Source organism: Gavia stellata, chromosome 14 (genome assembly GCF_030936135.1).
Source record: "Gavia stellata isolate bGavSte3 chromosome 14, bGavSte3.hap2, whole genome shotgun sequence".
Classification (NCBI taxonomy): Eukaryota; Metazoa; Chordata; class Aves; order Gaviiformes; family Gaviidae; genus Gavia; species Gavia stellata.
In genome coordinates this window covers 16,440,574-16,463,073 of record NC_082607.1, presented here as the reverse complement: position 1 = coordinate 16,463,073, position 22,500 = coordinate 16,440,574, and the positions used below count along the sequence as shown (strand labels likewise).

General features: G+C 40.8%; 1 protein-coding gene across 1 annotated transcript in view; it reads left to right on the top strand.

The window, feature by feature from the left end:
- The window catches only part of IL1RAPL2 (interleukin 1 receptor accessory protein like 2), a 381,828-nt gene that overhangs the window by 181,160 nt on the left and 178,168 nt on the right, over positions 1-22,500 (top strand). The window contains exon 2 of the mRNA XM_059824474.1: positions 7,993-8,266. Coding sequence (XP_059680457.1) covers positions 7,993-8,266 — 274 coding nt within the window. The remainder of the gene's footprint in view (positions 1-7,992; positions 8,267-22,500) is intronic.

Sequence of the window (22,500 nt, the reverse complement as noted above, 5' to 3'; positions counted from 1 at the left end):
CTCTCTTTGTGCTTTTCTATTGTTCATTGACTTCCTTAGGAATCCAAAGAGCTAATAAAAATGGCAGTATTCATTGTGGAATATGTTTGAAAAAATTATTTTTTTTCCCCTTTCTGGAGCTTAGAAAGGGGAAGTATTTTTATTTACTAGATTTTGTGACATTATGTGAAAAAAATACTGGGGTTCAGATGGGATTCAGAGCTGGGTGAACAGCTAATTTACAGTCTTTATTGAGTTCATACCTGTGTTTGCGCTGAGTTGTTGGGTGCCTGAGTTGTTTGTTTATGGAATTTAAATTTTAGTTTTTAACAGGAAAGTTTTGTTACTTGTTCAGTCCAAGAAGCAGATGTAATGCCACGTAACTGGTCCGGCCACTCCAATCTACAGCAATGTACTTTTTGTTTAAAATAATGTTCCCTTGCTCGCAGGATAAAGAAAAAAGGGAGATGTGCTAATTTAATGACGTTATTTCATGGCTGACTTTGAAGAAGTGGGCATTCATTTATAGATCCACAAACAAGAAAAGAGGTTTAATTGTGCAGATAACTTGTTCACTGCAGGTTGCCCACCTGGCTTTTCTGTGGGAGCAAAGACAGAGGCAGGAGCTTTGTAAATGAACTTTCCCACAACTCTTCCAAATCTGCCTGCCCCAGTGCAAGGAGGGGAACCGCAGGGGGAAGGGCAGGGGCCAGGCGGTGCAGGAGGGACTGAGAAAGCAGGACAGGCTGGGGCACAGTCCTTGAACCCATGTCGGGGACTTCACAAAATATATGAAAGTATAAAGCCATGAAGTATGATTTCTTTATTGTTCCTGTCCTGGCTCTACTGCAGTTGATTTTCAAGGTGCCTTTTACATTGTTTTCTAATGTGGTGACAGCCATGGAGAATTGCGGCATTACACTGAATATTTAAAACCAAACCACTTTGTAAGTTCCAATTTCTGTACTGTTTACTTCAACACAGACTCTTTAAAAACCTGCCACATATTGAAGTGATTAGGAGATCAAGGTCACCGAACACTCATTTTTAGGGTAAATATGCTGCATTTTAAGCAGTTCCTTTATTGCCCTCCTCTTCTCTTTCTCTGTGCTCAGCAGAGCAATCCGCTCGAAGCAAAGAGCATAGGTTTGGAAGGGCACTTCAGTTCAGGTCCATCTGTCTCCAGGAACATCTGACTTGGAAGAGGAAGCAAAGAATATGATGAGACCAGAGATTTCCTTTCCATCACAGAATGTGTCTCAGAGCTTCCTGTCTCCAGCAAAATCTAACCTGCCAGCTGTGATTTTCTCTCTCTCCATCAGCAAGCATTCCCAAAAATCCCTGTGATAAGATGCCACCTGAAAAGCTGGCTCTGACAAGTGCTACAGGATGAAATGCCCCTGTCCAGTAACTTCTACTGACACTACTTCAGTGTTTTTGTTCTTCAAGTGTAATTTCTAAGTTTTGACCTCATTAATATGCCATCGCTCCTGGAAGCTGAGAATTTGTTCAGGGTCCAAGCTGTTTTTTTCTCTCCCTAGAGAATTTTGCAGATTGGTGATCTACTAGTATGTTCTTTCTTTTACATTTTCTGTATAAGACTAAAATGCTTCTGGCCCCATATGCATATGTAAGTCAGGACAGAGCAATCCATTGTTATTTGGACCTCTGGCAGTATATATTTACAGTTTGTTTGACCTCAAAGGAAATTATGAGTGTTCGGCTGGAATATTTGACATTTGAGTTGAGTTGTTTAGCTGTGGCTCATAAGAAAAGCTGGTCAAAAAAAATGAGGCATATACAAGTCTTAAAAAGATTTTAGCCCATCTTACAGAAATTTGAAGCTTTGATCAAAATTTGGAAAAAATTCAGCCACTGTATCAGGGTAAGTAAAGGCATTTTTCCTTATTTATGGGCCAGATTTGGAGAAATATTTTCATGTTGCTAAATCTAATGAAGTTTTTTTGCACTCATCATTATTTGATTTAGGAATTTTGGAGTATTTGCACTTTTACATGTCTTGAAAGTGCCAAACTTTTTCACCAGTAAGTTTGAATGGTCTAAGTCTAGAATGGTCTAGGTGTTCAAGGAACGTGTGGACGAGGCATTGTGGGACATGGTTTAATGGGCATGGTGGTGTTGTTTGATGGTTGGACTTGATGATCTCACACGTCTTTTCCAACCATAGTGATTCTGTGAAATCTTGCTAGAATACATTCAGAAAATGGAGATCAGAGTAGAGAAACTACAAAGTCTGTGAGTGATCCTCGTCTTAGATGTTGTGTTTCTACAGCAAAATAGTCTTAGCTGGCAATTGCTGAATCTAGATGTTACTGTGACAGAAATGAATTATTTAAAATCGTTACCAGGGTAGTAGGAGAAACATTGCAAAATTCACCCAGCTTGAATCATGATAAACTTGTTTTTTTCTCAAGATCGAAGGTGGTGTTCTAAGTGGTTTTCATCTTTAACAGATTTTTTTGATTTACTGTATCCCTCAGGGGAAAACTATTTGGTATTTTTCTAAAATGCAGTTTAAAATATGAGCATAGTCAGAGTCAAAAAACTAGTGTTCCCTTGAAGGGTAAAACCGTAACTCACAGAAAAGAAATATCACAGACACTTTACCTGAACTTCCTTCTCCTTTCCTCCCTGCTTGCTATGGGAGATCGGCTGCCCTGCTGCTGGTGAAGGCCACCCTCCGCTCCCTTCTGAAGTACCGCCAGCGTAGGCTTCTCCTTCTCCCCTGTAAAACTGGGTAACTTGCTCTCCGTGTCAGAGATACCAGCTCAGATGTCTTTCAGTAGAGTGGATTTTTGTGAATTGTTATGAGAGTGTCCTTCGACCATCCAGTTTGGTAGGTCAGCTAAGCTGAGGGAGCCCTACAAGCAAAGATCTTACCTTACTTTGGAGGTGACATCCATGATTTGGAAGAGTGTGCAAAGTGGTTAGTAGACTGTTTTGTTTGAAATGTGCTTTCTGACCAGCAAATGTATCTCTGAATATTGGAGTATTTAAAGAATCACAGACAGGGGTGGGGTGGGGGGGGGGTGTGTGCTGTCAGTTTTTAGGTGGCTCAGCTCCCTGACTCGGCTCATGGGGTGGGGAGCCGGGAAGGGCTCTGGGAGAAGGGAGGAGGCAGGGTGGCAGGGGACCACATGCTGGGCTCAGCTGACGGACAGGTCTCATATGGCAGCGCAGGGCTGTGATAAGATGCTGGCAGGGGTCTGCAGGGCCCGTAGCAGAATTAGCATAGCACAGCCAGAAAGCCAGAGATGTGAAACCAATTATGTATGGGGAGCCTGATCTAACACCCTGGCCCTTTGGGAGGATCATGTCAAGCCAAAGCCATTCAAGGCATTACTGTGTTTGCTGAAATGTAGGGTGTGTTCCCTTTTCTCCAGAATCAAGATCTGAAAATACCAAGTTGCCTAAAATTCATGGGCTGTAACTGATTTATCCCCTTTAAGAGTCTAAAAAAATTGCATCCCTTTTTGGACTTCCTTAATGGAGTGCATCTGTCATTGCTACGTGTCTGCAAACTACGAGCAAGATGTATATCAGTTCCTGGACTCTGCTGTTCTGTGGCTAATATATAAATAAAAATATAACTCCTGTATCAGAGGAATGATGGAGGTTTTTTCCTGACTATGTGTTTACAGTCACAAGCATTGTTTGCTTTGTGGAGCAATAAATTGAATACATTAGCTAATATATTATTTTTTAAATTATTTATTTGTAGATTATTTCAATTTAAAATGAGATTTTCAGGTAACAAGGTAGGCAAACATGTTTAACAGTGCTATGATGTAAATTGCTGTAGGTGACAGATCCCTACAAAAATTATTACAGGCAGATTTGCAATGCAAAAAATTATTTATATGACAGCAAGCAGAAAGACAAATTACTCAGAGACTATGCACATGCTCTTCTGTAATTGCTCATAAATTATTATGGTTCATGTTAAAATGCATCTAGACTCCCTAGACAACTAGATTTATTTAAAATAAGAACAATGGGAAATTGCCAGGAAATGTTGGGGAAGGAGATGCAGTACACACTTTGGGTGATTACTGACAGAAAAGTACAGTAACTTACTGTCAGCCAACTTAATCTATAATTTGCTTAATAATTTTGAAACCTTTTTCAATTCAGGTTGCATTAGCCTGGATAGATAACTGGGATGGGCCCTGTGGGGCCCCACTGAGATTAACTGGTGCTGTGTTTCCCTGCCCGCGGGGGACACATCGGGACTCTCTCCTGCACCCAAGTAGGGTTCTCGTGTACCTGAACACTTTCCTGTTCTACGAAATAGGATTGAATTTAGTCAGTTGGGTCAGAGGTTATGCTAACGGGGTGGGGGCACTGACAGATAGATGGGCATACCTCTTTTCCTTAGGAGGCTGGGTTAAAAATGGGACAACGTTTTCCATATCCTCTCAATGCTCCAAATTTTAGAAAATATTTCAAATAATTGTCTTTATTGAAAGTGTCTAAAATATACCAACAATAGATAGGATTTAATTTGAATGGGCTTTCAATCAGGCACTTAATAAGGATCAGCTGATTATTGCATAGCAGAGAAAAGAAGTATATGCATTTATTATATAAGTGCCTCTCTCTAATGCCATTATTTTTCTCTTCTTACCACCCTGATTATATTACATATTGAAAGCCAGCCCAACAAAAATGACAGCAAAGTTTGTTTTGGATAATGGAGTGCTAAACTCCACCTAAGCAGCTCCAGTCATTTGTAATGACAGCTTGGAGAATACTCGAAACGAATCTAACAATGCTCACGCTCCAGTGACTGACAGAGCGGCGAGAGGAAAAATTCCAGCTTCCATGTGAGCGCAGGGAGCCTGACCTAGATTTTAGCCTCTACAGCTTCATAAGAGGAAACATTCTTGACTGTGTATTTAACAAGAAAAAAAGAGCAAGGGGAGAAAGTCACCTCCTGTTTGATTAGCCTTTCTTCAATAATTAAGATTTAGTCAAGGCGCTCTGTGAGACTTCTCCCCTCCGCAGATGTCATCAACCCTATAATGAATGGTTACTCCGTGCTCTCCTCTCTGTAATTACCACCTCCTGGCACGCTGTGGGGAGCGAGCTGCTGCAGGGGAGCAGCGGTGCAGGCAGGGGCGATGGGCAGGCAGCCTGCCTGCACCTTCCCCCTCCGCTGTGCTCGCTGTGTTGGGGTCAGCCTTGCTGCTGGCTGCTGAAAGTCCTCCATTCGGATACTGTTAGTGGGAAAAAGGTCTCCAGTGTAAATCTCCTTTTCTTTCTTTTCTTCTTTTGAGAAGCAGGTGCTGGGCTGGGGGCAGGTCACCGTGCCCGGTGCCTCCACTGCAGCACTGGCCATTGCCAGTGCTGCACCGACCCCACAGTCTTGCTCGGCTGGGGGCAGCTGGAGAGGGGTTTTAGCCACTCTAATGACCTGGCTGTAAATTACCATTCAGATGTTTTTCATCTATTCCACTGTGCTTTATATACTTCAGCAGCTGTAATTTTGAAAATAAAATAGTAGAGAAGTGCACACTGGAAGGGAGAAGGAATTTTCAAATGAAAAGTGGAAGATGAGGCAGATTGAATGACACTGAGGGATGCTTAGTGTTTGTTTGAGCTGTGCTTTGACAAGTTGTTTGGTGTGGATGTGCTAAAGCACAGGAGGAAGGGTGCCTTTGAGAATACCTGTATGTCCTGGAGAACGGGGATGAGCCATCTGGAGAGCTCAGCGTTGCCTTTCACATCCCTTGCTGAGAGAAGGCGGCTGTAAGCTCTGCACTGCTCTTTAATTGTAAACTCACACCAGCCTAAAGGGCAGGGTTTAAAAAAGGCACAGAGCTTTTGTGAGGAAGCTCTGTATGGAGTACATTGATACCCGCTCGATGGAGAAGCCCTCAAAGCCACTGATATAAAATAATTTACGATGTCAGAAACAGGCTTTAATGTAAAAGTGGGTTGGATGGATTTGTAGGACTGGGAGATTTGGGTTCTTTTTCCAGCTCTGCTGCTGGTTGCCCGTGTCTGTACAACACCATCGCAGAGAGAGGTGAATGCAGTGTTTCATGGGGTCCTGGCAAGAGAATGAGTTACACTCTGCAGCTTTGGTCATGATGAAGAATGTTATAAACCTGGAGGGGATGCACTGGGAATGAATACTTCAGTACATGGTTTCAAGTAACGATTATCCAAACTTGTCCTGTTCTGTGTGGCACTAAGCTATGAGAGGGAGAAGACAGAGGAAGAAGTGATGCTGCAGCAGTGAAGAAAAGGAAAGTCAGTAAATTGCTACCAGCCTTTCATTCTATGCCATTAACAGTAGCCGTTAAAAGCAAGAAGCAATGAATTTCAATTTAAATCAGCAGGATGTTTTCAGCAAAATAAGTATGGAAATGAAAATTGACGTTAACTGAAACTGTGTGTACCTAACTTCAGATGAGTGTTTTAGTTTGGGAGCTTTTTTTGTTGAAGTAAGAAGTCAGTTGGCACAACCAGCTGCTGCGTTTGCATCTGCCTGACGGTGGGTGGCCGGAGCAGGTAGCCTGACCCGCACCACTTGGGGTGAAAGTATCTCCCTTCGCCTGTCAATACCCTCATGACAGTAGATACATTAGAAGTATAGTTCTGAGTAACGGGTTTCCCTTCCCTTTTGAGCCTATGTTAGTTTGTTTTACAAGTGAAGTTTGTTTTACAAGATGTTACAGGGAAGTTTATGTATTAGAAATGTATGGAAGTGGTCAGTGTCAACAGGTTTAAAATATGGTTCAATTGCATGGTTCATGTGGTCGCAGTACAATTAAAGCTGATTTACTGCAATGGGGAAATTAAAACCTTCCATTTATCACAGTTAGCTTTGAAGGGTTCAAGAGAAGCCTGAAAAAATGGTAGACATAATTTAAAGGCAGTAAAAGCCACTAAAAAAAAGGACTAGATCTGATATTCTACCACATGTAGAAACTTTGGCTCACTACATTTGTTTAGGAAGTAAATTTAAAAAAAAAATGATTTAATGAGTGAATGCTGTTGAAGATGTATATGAAATGAAGAGTGTATGAGAATATCTAACACTTAGAGTTTGAGAATTGATACTGTAAATGCAGAAGGGGCAACCTGAACCTTACTTGGTTGAATTTGAGGTAGCTACATCAAGGGTAAAGATGTTCCACTTACATGTGGCTGGATATGATCAATAAATTCTAAAAGTTACACATTTCATCGTCTATTAATTTTAGGTAGTGTACTTGCCTATTGACGATTGCCTTTGCTGTCTTTTTCTTTGTTTATATTCTTGGTTGACTTTCACGCTTACAGTTTTTCCAGCAATAAAAAAGATTGAATTAAAAGGTCTCTGATATGTGAGGGGAAGAAAGTTTTTGCTGAACAGAGCATCAAAAGATCCCTTTTCATATCTGTACAATTCCTGTATTAAGCTTGATTGCATAGGTAGCATGTTGTAACTCTATCTTGTTGTATATAATACATATCTCTACAGTCTGCGTAGGCTGTAGGAAAAAAAAAGCTATGTGGAACTGCCTTGAAAAGAAAATGAGAAATGTCACATCTGTTATTTATTTTTTTTATGTAACATAATTAGCAGAGGTGGATAGAAGAGTTTTAAGGGAAAAGATTGGGATAAGATGCCAATGTACACTCTCCTCCAACAAGGAATTAAAGAATTCAAAACTGGTTTACTGGGGCAAGTAGTTAAGGTGAAAACACTTGGTTTCTTTATTAAAGAATTAGTGTTTTGGGGACGAAAGTAATGATGTTCTAAAGAAATGGAATTAAACAGGCCCAGTGTGCTCTATTTATTGCCTGCACATTCACATTTACATGTAAATAAAAAAGGTATATAAACCCCCTTAATTGCCAATAGCTGCTTCAGATTTTTGCTATGAAACAAAGGTTCTTTTCTTTTAATTAATTGCATTGCATTTCACAAGCTGTCTTTCACTGTCTTGAAAAAATATATCTGTATCTAATATTTCTTTATTATTGTTTTGCTTTCAGTTGATGGTTGCATTGACTGGTCAGTGGATCTCAAGACATACATGGCTTTGGCAGGTGAACCAGTCCGAGTGAAATGTGCCCTTTTCTACAGCTATATCAGAACTAATTATAGCATGGCCCAAAGCACAGGTCTTAGGCTTATGTGGTACAAAAACAAAGGAGATTTAGAAGAACCCATTATATTTTCTGAAGTTAGGATGAGCAAGGATGAAGATTCAATATGGTTTCACTCGGTTGAGTTGCAAGACAGTGGTTTCTACACATGTGTTCTAAGGTGGGTATTGTGTTAAAGTCTAACTAAGAATGTATGGATTATCTTGGTTAAAAAAAAGTTTAAATTTACCTCTCAGGATTAAGGTATTCTTCCAGTTAATATATACTCATTATTTTTATTCTCATAATTATGTATGTCACATGATGCTTTGTCTCAAAATTAGTTTCCCTAGTAATTATAGTTACCTCTTCCAATAGCTGTAATTAAACATATGCTTTCACTTAATTACTTTTTTTTTTAAGTCCAACATTTGCAAATTCTCAATTTGCCATAAACCTTCAGAACTTGATGCTTCTTAAATCATCAAGTATTTTGGTTAAGTAATGCTCTTTTTCAAATGCTGTGAGTTATTCAAGAGTTAGACACAGTTTGAATTATTGTGATGGGGTTAGGCCATGGGGAGTTACAGTTCTGTCTGGTTTTGAAGAAATGTTTATTTTGATATACAGTTATAAGCAGACCTTGTTTGGTAAGGCACTGAAATGCATGTCTCAGAAGTATTTTGGAACTGTTGGATGAGACTTAAATTAAGCATGTGCTGGAGCTTGTGATTTCCATCATGTGGATGTTGATGTCAGCTCTATGCCTAAAATGATAAAAAAGGAGGACTCCTTAAGAATGGATGAATAAATATCCCTTAAATGATCCAGTTTTGAATTAGGAGTTTACAGATACTTTATATAATTCGGTTTTAAGCTGTTTAGTTTCCAAGAATGAAGCTTGCTTTGTCCTTGTCTGCAATTCCATACTGAAATTGTACACAAGTTTGATGAATTTAATATCAAATATGTGCAGCAAAATAATAGCACTGTTCAGAGCCCAGAACTGCTCTCTTGCCATCTCTGCTAAGTCTTGCTGCCTTGTCTCAGCTGCCTCAGTCCATTTTGATCCTTAAGAATGCTACTAAAATCAAAGATTGTGCTGTGGTGCATGGTGGTTTGTACTGGGGACCAAGGACCAGTTTAAATATCAGATGCGTCTGCCAAACTCACTGTTAAATCTGTGTTGCAGCCTTTGGAGTTAATTATTCTTTTATTAGCTGCTCTGTCACAGGTTTGGTGTAATGTGAACTCCATGATTTTGAACTGTTACGGGAAGATAGTGATTTACATATTTCAAGGGAGCTAGACTTTTTTCATAAGAAGTCGCTGATGTGATGATCAAGTTACTAGTTTAATACTTTGGAAATTTTAATGCGAATCCTATGTGAACAATGAAGAATTGATCTTAGATCAAATTCTGGGACATGCTTTTTTTCCAGGAAATTTCAAAACTCTTTGCTCATTCACATGGCAAAGTAGTTTTGGTAACAAATGGGTGAGTTCTTTAATAATTCATGCATTCTTCTCATTTTCAGATAAAAACTGTATGGCATGCTTCTTGGAAGGCATTACACAGCAATAAGATCTTCCTTGTCAGTTATGCAGTTTTCCTGCTTTAGTTAGAACTTTCTTATATAATTACAGATATTTTTTCTTTTTCAGATTTATGTTGGAGTGCAGAATATTATATATAGTGGTTGCACATAAAAGACTGTATTTCTTTCTTCACTGAATTAATTTTTTCTTCCAAAAATTTGGTAACGTATGCTTGCTGTTATTGTTTATGAAATCATAGGTGGCTTGAAATAGCTGAGGAATTAGCATTAGTAATTTATTTTAATTTCATTAAAATTGGGCTAGATGTAATGTTCTGAAATACGATCACACGTTTGTGGTAGACTATCCACGCCATTAAGTGTGTAATTTCAGCTTTATTAATCCATTTTTTTTGGAGGGGGATAAGCAGACGTTTGTGTTTTAGTCATTAATCAGGATCACCTGCTTTGTGAGAATTAAGAGGTCACAAATGACAGCAGTAATTCTAGAATATGATTTTGTTTTCTAGAAACATTAACAATTGCTGTTACAAATGCCTTCTTTTGTAGACTGAATGAATAGAGACTGGTGGAGAGACCCCAATGCAGTGGAAATGAAGCAGTGACTGTGTCCATCAGTGTGCAACACTGGATTTAGGGTTGCATGCGTGATTGAGTCTTTTGGTTTGGTAGCTGAATGAAACAAATTGGGGAGGAAAATGGTTTTGGTTCAAGATAAAAGTAAAACTTTGGAAGTTTTTTCTCAACAACAAGTTTTCATTTAATTCCTCAAATGCAATTCAAATCTAAATTGATGTCCTTCTAGCCACTCACCAAGGACGTGGGAAGCCATGGTGCAGTTCCCTGTGCTGCTTGAAGGGTGAAAACCCACATTTGTGTGTCCCAGTGGCCAGTGTGTGCTGCGTTCAACCGCTTCAAGTCTCTTGCCTTAGAACCCTTCTGTCTGAAATTCGTACTTGTCTATGCAGGAGGTCGCAAGGGGATGAGATGCTTGGATGTGGTGCTAAGGCGAAGTGGGGAGAAGGGGTCCCTGTCCCAGAAGAAGTTTATGGCTTGAAAGGCAGGACATGCTCTTGAGCTGGGAAGTTCTTCCCTGATAGAAGGGAATTGAACACCAAGGCTTTTTAGCAAGCGGTACCTAAAGGATGTCACAGGCAATAGTGAGAGCTATACTAAATCACTGTCCCGCAACTTCTTACTGTTTTCCCCAGTCAAGACAACGTGGCAAGTAAAAAAACTGTATGGGGAAAATGGCAATTGCACATTTCACTGTATTTCCTATTTGTTGAAAAGGCTCTTCACAATTCTAAAAAAAAACCCCCTGTTTTTCAAGAAGATGCATTTTCTGTTTGCTTACGGGTGCTTGTAGGATCAAGGTGTGAGTATCTTTGAAGTAGTTGGAAGGAATTTTTCAGAAGCTGCTTCAAAAGGGTGGGTATGAGCAGGTGAAGGACACACTGAGACGACAGTGATTTGGAGATGGGTAAAAATTAAATGTGTCAGTGAATTCTTTCTTACTCAGAATTGTCATTTCAATAATCATAATGTCTGTTTTGTAAATGAACCCGTAATACTGAATAAAATTAAGGAATATTAGAGCAGCATTAATGAAGGAGATTGCTTCTCCAGGCTGAAGAGGTCTGATACCATAATTTAAATATTGCCTCTCCTTTATTAACCAATTAGATGTTGTTACATGGGCAGGTGTGGGTATGTGTGTATAATGGGAAATTATTGTTGCATTAAAATGTACTTCTCTCTTCTCACATTTTGACATTGAGCTGACACTCAGATGCAAACCAAAGTGTGGTATTTTTCTCCAGTGTTAAGCATGGCTGTAACATATTAAGGGGTCCTGATTCTGCAGGGGCTTTTAAAAGACTGTGGAGTTGAGCAGTGTCAGCTAATCCATGTGAATTCCATGGATCTGCTTTGTTCTCAGGTGCCTTTTCTGTGCCAAATCAGGGATATTACGACAGCAAGATCTAGTGACATTGCAAAGGGATCCTGACTAATGGATAGATGGATTACCGTTCCCAGATAAATGCTGGGACATTTGTATTGTGACTTTACTGCCTGATATGAAAATGCTGCATTCTGGAGGTCTCTTTGCAGTACAGGCCCCAGATATGCCATTAATCTTCCAGCACCCGCCAGTGCTACTTTCAGATAAAGCTGTCAGCATTTCTGTTACAGAGGTTTGGTGTTCTGGGATTTTCACATCAGCACTCTGGATCGAAGAATCTTCACTGAAGGATTCAGAGATGACAGCACCAAAAGCAAACATGGAAGCTAAAATAGATCTAAAATGCATAGGGTGGCCCTAAAGTTCTGAGTATGTAAGACAGTCATTTGCCAGATCATGTGCTGCTTTTGCTATCTGAAAAAATAAGTTTGTTTTTCTTTGTTAAAGACCTCTGTTTTTCAAAGAGGAAACAAGACTGGGCCTACTTACATCTTCTTAACCTGATGAAAGAAGAGAAGATGAGCTCAGGGAGAAATCTCAGCGAAGTTTAGCAGCAGCTTTGCCCTCAGGAAGGGACTGCTCCTGGAGCCCTTTCTTCTAACTGGGCCCAGCTCCGAAATAACTGAAGTACTGAATGAATGCTTTATGAGCAAGATCAGTAAAACATGAGTGCATCTTTGCTGTTAGTTGGCTGTTGGTGAAATAAAATAACTCAATTCCCATCAGTTCCCGTAATGTGAATCAGGAGGGTAGAAAGTCTGGGCCTTGAGGGGGTGCAGGGAAAGGAGGAGGTGGAGGTTTGTGGTCTCCAGGCTGGCTGACGGAGCTAAGCCTCGATTTTTGTACAAGATGCAGAATAACAAGGCAGTGAGGGCCTTGAATGCCTATGAGGAAATAAGCCTGCAGATCTTTAATACCAGCATTTGATGCCAGAGAACTGCCAACAAATCAAGTTGGGAAATCTGCGTATCCTTTTTCCCTTACCTTGTCCCTGTCTGCACAGTTCTTAATGGAGAGCAGCATTGCTATGGACATGCACAGAAGAATCAAGCCTTTGCCAAGCCATTGGTGAAATACTGAGATATTACTTTCTGAGCAGTAATAAAATAGACTGATAGTAGATTTTAAGCCTTCAGGCTTCTGAATGTCTGTGGAGCGCATGACCAGCAAATCAAAATCAGATTTAGACAGCTTGGAGGGGCTGTCAGTAAAACTTCATTTGAGGCATAACCTTTGTGCTCTTGCTTCGTGTTAGGAGGAGCTGAGGAACCTGGATACTGCAGTATGCACCCATCACCCCAGGAAAAGTTGCACCACTTTCTGAGCACTGAAAGTTTGGCTTCCCAGTGAAAGGAGAGAGTAGTTTTTTTCAGTTCCAAACAGGAAAGTTGGACTAAATCATGATGCGAAAATGTGTAGGGGTTAAGGTCGCTTTCTCGGCAGACATCTCTCATGGTTCTTACAATATGTGTTTTAATACAATCATTCATTTTGTTGGTGCCAATATCTTCTAATTACAAAATGTTTCATGTTCAGGTGCTTTGGCTTTATTCAGTGCTCAACTGTTCATGACAAAGGTGATTTTGTATCTCAAATACCTTTGAACACAGTGTTATAATTCCAGTTTAGTCAAGGAAAACCTCCTTCCATATGCTTCAGTGGCAAGTGCTTTTTTCTCCCGTAGACTGACTCTGAAAAGATCCAAAGATGATACTTTCTAGTGTCTTTAATCATCAGATGTCCAAGAGGAGCACATCTAAGTAGCTGATGGATTACACATCTCATAGTTACCTCTCAGAATTGCACACTGGTACGTGATCAGCTTTCATGGCTGTACTGTCCCAGGCATGTCTGTAGAAGTTAGCCAGATTTCACACTTTGAGCAAGTGCATGGATTTAGCATGGCATAGTCTTTCCAGGCTCTCTATGACAGTAACATTAAATGTCACACATTAAAAGTGTGTGTGACATTTTCCGCATTAAAAGTGACTGATTCTGTATAAACAAAATCCCTGTGATATATGGTATTCAATACTTGAATACCGTGTTAGAGCGGATACAATATAAAGTCAGTATGATTCATGATAAAATTTAACTTACTGAGATATAATGTTTTGGCATTATCAAAGTGCAGGGGAAAGTAGAATCAGAATGCTTCTACTTTTCTATCTAGAATTGTATAAAAACTGATGGTGCTCCTGCAAATCATTTTGATAACATTGTCTTTATTGAGAGAAATCACTTCTATCTGTTCTTTTGACACTTACACTTGCAGAAAAACAAAGATTTGTTTCTTTTCCCTGGTGATATGTATATTTCCACTCACTCACCTTCCTTGTCTAAAGCTTTAAAAGAGAGAATACCCATCCTCTGTCTTTCTGAAAGCCAGTGTTTACTGTTGATGAGAAGCTGCAGGAACAGTCAGGGCTTCAAGCAGAAATGCCCACGTTGCTCTGTGGTTGGAGAGCATCCAGCAACTTCCCTGTTACAGCAGCATGCACAAGGAGGAGAATATTGTGTATCCTTCAGTTTTCCTAATAGTAAAATCCCAGCTTTAGATACCTTTAAAATGACTGGCATTACCTTCTAGTCCCAAAAGATTGTCATAATGAAAGCTTAATGTCCTGCAGTGCATCGGTAACATTTGAGCTCACTGTCACTAGTTGCTCGTGGAAGAAGTGCATTCCCTGGTGGGCTTCAAACCTTGCCTGGTGGAGAGAAAGGATGCAAAGTGGAGTGACTGCTTCCTCATGCAGTCAACTTTGCATGCAGGAGACCTATTGCCGAGATGTTGTTGTTCAGTCCTCCTCAGCCATCTCCTCTCCAACATGTCAGAGAGTTTTCATTTCCCTTCTGTTCTCCAAATAACAATGGAGGAGAATGTGCTTACCCAGGTACCACTCCTGTTGAAACCCATGTCAAGCCAGCTGTAACTATAACACGTCAGTAGACAATGTTGTATGTGTCCTGTGAGTGGACAGACAAATGGAAGGTTTCCTGAGGACATCTATCATGCCCAAAGTACAAGGTGACAGAACCATAGGGAGTTAAACTGGTATTTGGTAATAATTAATTAATTTCTGGCAAACACGTAAAGGAAGGTGCAGCCAGGAGGACTCAGCTGCAGGACTCAAACAGCTCTCAATGCAAATTGGCATAAGGACGTTCACTTCATGATTCTTCATGATAGCATTCCTTGTATACACTATGAGATAATAGCTGATCCACTGGTTTACATGCTCAGTTGCCCATATACAAACTGAGGAGGGCTTGCCTTTCCTCATTGCATCTACAAATAGGACTTACATGCATGAAGAAGGATGTGCTCCACAGGTTTTGTTGCCAGAGGCAACAAAATCAGTGAGGTTTAGCAATGCAGACAAGTCTGATGGGTATCCTGAACGCAACTTTCGTTTTGCGTGCTAGATGTCTAATAAAAAAAATAGAGGAGTAGACACACTAATTCACCCACTGTGTGGGTTGGAAGAAATAAAGGAGAAAGTGTTCAATGCTCTCAGAAACACAGTATTGCAAATACAAAATTATTTGAAGGGGATTTCTTAATACTTCCCTGGGAGCAGTTGTCCCTGTGCCTCAGATTTATGTCATTTGTAATGGGGCTTTTCAGTAAGACAGTATAATTTAACAGTAATATCCAGAGTTCTAATAGAAAATTATTAGGAATTAAATGAAAAGGGCTTAGTCATTTGCAATAGCAAACTTCAGGGCAACTTGCTGCCTTGCAATTCTTCAGGGCAAGGAAGAAATTTTCCCTGAGAGCAAACCCAGCCAATTACAGGATTTCTTCTGCTGTAACAGGATGTGCTGAAGCTGATAGAGACCAGATAGTTCATGAACTTAGGTGTGATATGCTGAGATAACCTGGTGGTTTTTTTGGTTTCTGCATTTCTTCTATGTTCTGTATTATATTTTCATATATTCATTTCTAATGACTAACATTTTTGAAGGCTTTAAAAAAACCAAAACAAAACAAAACCAAGAAATATGGTTGACCTGTGTGATTCAAATTAAATGCTAGAAGATTTTCCCTCTGTGCCCGAGTAGTCCCTGTTGGAATGACTGACTGCTGATTTGTTTGTTTTTCAATTGCTTCTATCACGATGCAGAGGTCAGCAGGACCAGTGCATGTGTGTGTGAAGACAACCAGAGAAGAAATAGCTCCTCCTGACCCCTAACCATGTGCAAATCCAGCTGGCTGTCACTTACTATTCTCAGAGAGACTTCAGAAACATTATAGTAGAGATTATCCCTGAATTTTCAAATCATGATCTTGCTGTTGCGGGCTGTACCACTGACTGTACTAGGCACATCCTGACATTTTTGTGTCACATTTCCCGCTTACTGAGAATGTTAGCTGAAGCCTAACTTTAATTTAAACTTAGATCTAAGCTTTGGTGAGAGAAACCCAACTGTGAGAAGCTCTACCCAACTGCCAGATCCGAACATCTTTTCTTCTCTGTCCCAGTATCCAGGAAGCCCAAAAATTCCCTAAATAGGGCTAAACTCACAGTAAGGAGTACAGGTCTTGCTTTTAAGTCCCTCTGGTGAGAACTGTATTCCTGATGGTTAACTTGAGGAGACATCCCTGGCTATCTGTTTTTCAAGCCTTTTAAAATTACCTTTCAGTGACTTTGCTCAGAAGTTGTTTCATTTGAATAGTGATGGTATAGCCGTTCTTCATTGTAGAACATGGGCCTCTGGGACATCTAGTATGTTTTAGTCAAGCTCAAATTGTCATCTTGTTTCTAGTGAGTCTTAGGAGAAAAGAACTACAGAAAGAATAAAAATTCTTAAAGAGTGATGTGTTAGCTCAGCACAAATACTTTTTCTACTTGAAGGGAATGTGGCCCTGAATGGTACTTCTATCTGGATTCACAATGCAGCTCTCTATTGGAGAATCAAAGAAAGCAGAGATGATGCAAGAACACTGGATTTGTAACATCGTACTGTTTTAGCACTTCATTTTCTGAGATCATACTTTCATGATGTTGTTTTCTTTTACTAGTAGGATCTTGAAAACCAGTCAGACATTAAAGGAGAGGTAACATGGGATTAGGATTTCTCCTTATCATGCATAGGAGTTGGTATTAGAATTACAGTTATAACAGCAACGAGCAAGCAAAATACAAGATAGGAATGTTTGGAGTTGTGCCAAGGCCAGGTACCACGCACACAAGCTGCAGAATCACTGCACCTCTTGGCCTATGGTTCAGGGAGCAACTACAGCAGTGCCAGCCAACTGCTGAATTGTTCCTCTTCAGGCATTGCTCCCTCACTTGGGAAACTGATAAGAAGAAAAAATTCAAAAAAACTTTGAAGGATCTGTGATTCGTAACCTCTGAGAGTGATTTACACAATAAGTGGGAATTTGATCTTTGCCAGACAATGACCCCAGACATGTGGCAGTGGTAGTCACCGAGAAATAAGTTAGCACTTGAATGAAACCTTGGAAGAGTGGGTAATAATCCATTTGTTTTTAGGAAAGATGTTACGTTTGTGTGATCTGAAAAAAACCAATTATAATAAATAACTAATTTTTCTTTAAGCAGATCACCAAACCATGACCTCATTGATCTGAGCAAAACAAGCTCAGATATCAATGAAACTGCTTGGTAACCATTATGTGAAGTGTGAAATTTAGACAGGAATAAATTTATAAAATTCTCATGAAGAGAGAGGAAAACAATCAAATGCTCAATTAAGTCTGAAAGCTGATAACATAGCACATTCTTATAGCAGCTGGTAGTGGGTCTGGTAGAGCATTAGTTGATGTGGACCTTCAGATGGACAAAGATGTTTTGTGGTGTAGTTATTACTGTTATTGCTTTAACTCAGAACGAGCAAAGATGAATGTAAAGGTTGACCTATACAGTCCTGCAATCAGTATTTCAGCGAGCCAATGAAAATGTCATTAAACCAGCCAGAGTGTTTAGGTACACTGGGAGAGATTTGAGTCTGAGCTGTGCTGTTCCCTGAGCACTGCTTTGATAAATACACTTCCCAGCTTTTGGATCTACCACCATAGTCTTTGTTCTAAGACCAAAGTCTTAGAATGTAATAAAAACCCCAACACTTGATGAAAAATGAACCTGCAGGGAAAAAAAAAATTGCAAATCCTCTTGTATAAATATGCAATTCAAATTTAGGGATCTTTTTTGATCTAGTAGATATAAAATACTCAACCACTTTGCTGCCTCCTTCCTCTTTATAAGAAAATCGATAAACGGGGCGGGGGGGAAGGTTCTGTACATACTAGAGACAAAATTGTTTTACTTGACCCTTTTAGCAAACCACCCTCACTTAGCAGAAACACAAATGCCAAAAAAGTTTTTTCCAAAGTAGTGAATATTTCCTCTAATTTGAATTCAGCCTTAGGGCTGATGCATTGTCTTTAATCCAAAACAAGATGAAAAATAATTTAGGGATTGACACTTCAATTTCAAATGTCCTTCTTATCCATTTCTTTATATCCTGCTTTTTTCCCTCTTGTCCTTGCTTCAAAGTCAAGCCAAACTCACAATTTTGCTTGCTTTTGTTTTGAGACCTGTTAAATTCCCTTGGTTTTCCGTGTGGTTTTCTATTGGATTCTAAGCTGGCTTCAGTTTGTGGTTCAGAGCCAGTTCCAGGTGGCCTGGGGATTACAAGTGCCTTGCCACCAGAGCAAAGGAAACTGCTTTGCAAACTCTGGCAAAGCTAAACCCTTCTTCACATTTCCAGTCAAGCGAGTAGGCCCAGTTTATAACTAGTCCCTTGAAATAGGGAATTACAAATCTTAGTTTCAGTGTGAAAACATAAGACACTTAATATTTTTTTTTTGTACTATGGAGTGATTATTTCTTTTCTTCCCTCTTCCTGTTCCCCATATGACCACTACTACCTCCTATAGAAATGGATTCCATTGGAAATTGACTCCCCTGGAAAATGAATGGTTTGGAAACCTTTCAGAAAAGACCCACTTTCAGACTCATGGGCTTATATCTTTTACAAGTAGAAAGTGGGCTGTCTGCAGTCTGCCAGGTTCATTTGGGTTCAAATATTCTCTACTTATATACAACTCTTCTTACCTGGTCTCACAATACTGAGATCACTACTGCAAGCCTTCCAGCATCTTCCTCATCCACTGGGAAGTTCCTTCCTCAGCCACCGATTATGACAGCAAAACCCGGGTTACCAGCTTTGCCATTGTTATCTATTGTTCTTCTCGTGTTCCAGCTTTCCTCATTAAATATGGTCATATAACCTTTCCTGCCAGTCTGCAAACTGCTGGGAGCATTGTCCTCCTCCACCAAGCTCCATGATCATGTACTGAAAATGAAAGTGGATCCTCCTTTTTATAATTCATAGGCCATCTGTTTAGCTTTTAAAAGAAGAAAAGCAATAAATGTAGGATTCATGCTAGTCAGTCTCCACACCTTTACAAAAAAGAAAAAAAAAAAAAGACCCTTACTATGAACAACACAAATGTAGCTCATCAGGGAGAGCCCTTGTGGACACAGAGGTCCTGAAAACAACTGGAGAGGAGCGCTGTATCCCTCCCAGCACAGCAGCTCTGTGGGCTTCCTGAGGGACCTCTGTAGCTGAGTTCCCATCACCTCAGTGACCTGCGTGGTGGCCAGCACCATAATATTCCTGTCTGTTTACCCAGGTGGTAAAAACAATGCTGTAGTGACCATTGACTGCTTTGTGATACCCTTCCTGAGTTCTCCCTCAAGCTGTCACCTTCTAGAGAGCCCCTTTACGCCCCAGGCCCCACAAGGGAGTGAAGACAGCACGTTCCCATGTGCCAGTGAAACCAAATGCATGTTTTTCGCAAATTACAATTCAAATTGCAAGGTTTTTTTTCTGTGTGGGAAAATTAACAGGTTCATCTACTAATTCCCGCATAGAATGAACATGGTCAATTCCATGGTAATCTTCTGGTTAAAACAAAGAAAATGTATCTTTTTAGGAAGCTCTGTCTCATAACATCTGAGCTGACAGAAAAATGGTAGCTGTGGGGGTCTCCAAGAAAAAGTCAGCACGGACCCATCACCTGCTCAGAGGACTGAGTGATGAAATCCATACCATCCTGGGGAACAGCTTGCCTGGCGCAGGGAGGAATGGCTCACATCTTCTACAATCTTCAGCTCCCAGACTTCTGCCTCAAAGTTGAGAAAAACAGCGAGGCTGATCAAACTGCTGTTTCCTTTTACACGTGACTGAAACGTAACTGTTATCCCAAACTGACTAGGTTAAAGGAAGGCTCCTGCTTCATTCACTGGAATTGTTGCCCTTTTCTGAATTACCAGCTGTAGCACTAACGTGAGTGGCTGATGAAGAAGCATTCATAAAGCTTTCAAGTCTATTGCTGTTGGCTTAGTGAGGGTTTTCTTCATCATCAGCCTGAATAGATTTATTGTCTTAGTCATGGAGTGTGAACAAAAGTGATAGTGCTCACCAGGCACTTAGTTTTCTCAATTCTACTCAATTCTAATTGTAACTAATGAACAGAATACTACATTTTTAGGTCATGGTTCCAGGAAGCATTTTAAATAGAAGTAGCCTCCAGCGCTGTTCAAAATGCAATCTAAATAATGCAAGATTGTTAGCAGAAAATACAGCACTATTAAATAACACCAAGTAACGGACAACTATTCTAAGTCGTTATTCTTGATTAGCCTAGATCATTATTACTGTGTGCATGTGACCTTATTTGCACTCAGTAATACTTGTAATCCTTCAGGAAAGTTAAATAATGATTACTGATTAATTACTATTGATTATAGTGAGTGGTTGTATCCATATTTTGTGTATTTTCAGTGCTGTATTAGGAAGCATTGAGACTTTCCAAATATGCTTTGTTGTCTTCCTACAAAAAAGGTAACCCTTTTCAAAAGCAAGTAGTTTGGGAGAAAGTTGACTTATGTTCCCTAAATCATATAAGTATTTCTGAAAAGCCCACCCAAAATTATGCATTTTTTTCAGTCCAGAGAACTTTTGTTTCAGGTAAAATAATACATTTCGTGCAGTTTGTGAAGATGAGACTTTTTTATAGCCTCTCAACTGAAACACATTGTGGCAGTGTGCAAAGTGAGCCTTTCCACTCTGAGGTGAGGGACAGAGAAAATATCCACCGACTTTACTACATAAATGTACAGGTGGCATTTTGAAGAGAAGGGAGTAGGAAGGGGGAAGTCTGTGGTTCTGCTGAATACTTAAGACTAACAATGCTGAAAACGGGAGGTTTCTGAAGATTGCCTGTTGATTGGCCTTGCAAATACCTCATTCTGCAAATACCTGCTCATGGCACACCTTTGACAAGAAGCTGTTTCCACAGTGGTTTGCCAGCGCTTGTTTAGCGTGGAGCTTAGTGCCGTGATGAAGTGTCCCTACAGACCTTTTTATTTTCTTCCTAACTACAGGCTCGCTTGACAAGGTGACATGTTGTTGAAATGTTGCGCAAGAAAAGATTTGTTGTGGAGCATGTTGGAATTTGTTTGTTTGTTTATTTTAAATTAGAAGCATTGTCATGAGTCTAACTGGAGGGAGTAAACAGCCGGTATCATTAGTGTCGGGGTTTGACTGACGGATCACGTCCCAGGCGCACAGGGTAGGTTTTGTCTGCCCCGCCACCCTCTTGCCTCAGCTAAACCAGTTCGCAGCAGAGCTGCGATGGAAGAGGCAGCGGCAAAGCGGCACTATCTCCTGCAAGAGCTCTCCACAACTCCCTTTGATGGGGGTAACCACCCAGCACGTCGGTTTTACTCCAGGCCTTTTTGGTTGTGGCGCAGTCAATTAAAATGACAAAATGATGCATGATGGGAGGAAGAGCCTCATTATATTGTTGCTTGTATTTTGTAGTTTGCTTTTAAAGGACTCTGTTTGCCATCACACCTGATGAAGGGCAGAAGCTGACAGTCTGGGTTGCAACGATCCTGTGCAAAGTGCAGACGCTTCACAGTAACACCACGACAAACACCAGTTTGGGGTTTTTTTATTGTGTGTCTGATAGCTCTGTTAAAGGTGCAAGCCTGAAGGAATTTAATTGAATCCTGTTTTCATGATTGTGAGGCATGAGAGCTGGACTGGTTGTGTTTATTCTACCCTGATATTAAGAACAACTAGGTGTAGCTCACAATCCGCTGGCCTGGATTTAACTCTGCCAGGGTTCTTTGGTGATAAAGCAGGCAATGGTTTGAAGTGCTAAGGGATTACGTTTTCCAAGATTTTAAGTCCAAAATGTATCCGTGTAATCACCAGTCTGACTTCTTGCGTATCTGCACTGGGTGCCCGTGCCCAGGCGCTGGCGGCGGGGCTCTCTGAGGAGAGCTGAGGGCTGCCCTGTGCCGCACACGGCCGGTTCCAGCCGGTTCCTGCCGCCCCACCGCCGGGCACAGCTGAGCCCCTCAGCCAGGATGGCGGTGCCTCGGGGAAGGCGCGTTCGAGAAAGGGCAGAACGCTGCTGGTCGGCGAGGGCTGAGGGAAAAAGTGTGAGGAACAGCCCTGCGACACCGAGGGCCGGGCGGGAGGAGGGCGGAGGGGCTCCAGGCCCCCCGCAGAGACTCCCCTGCGGCTGTGGAGGGACCCGGGGGAGCTGGTTTGCCTGACGGGAACTGCAGCCATGGAGGGCCCCCGCTGGAGCAGGGAACGTGTGAGGAGGAAGGAGTGGCAGACAGGAGCCGTTATGGACGACCACAACCCCCATTCCCACCCCCTGCACCACTTGGGGAGGGAGAGGTAGAAGAGTAGAAAAAGGTGAGGGGAATGTGTTTTAGCTTTTTTGTCTTTCTCACCATCCAAACCTATTTTAATTTGCAATTAATCAAAATAATTTTTTGCAAGTCAAGTCTGTTTTGCCCATGATGGTGATTGGTAGGTGATATCCTTGTC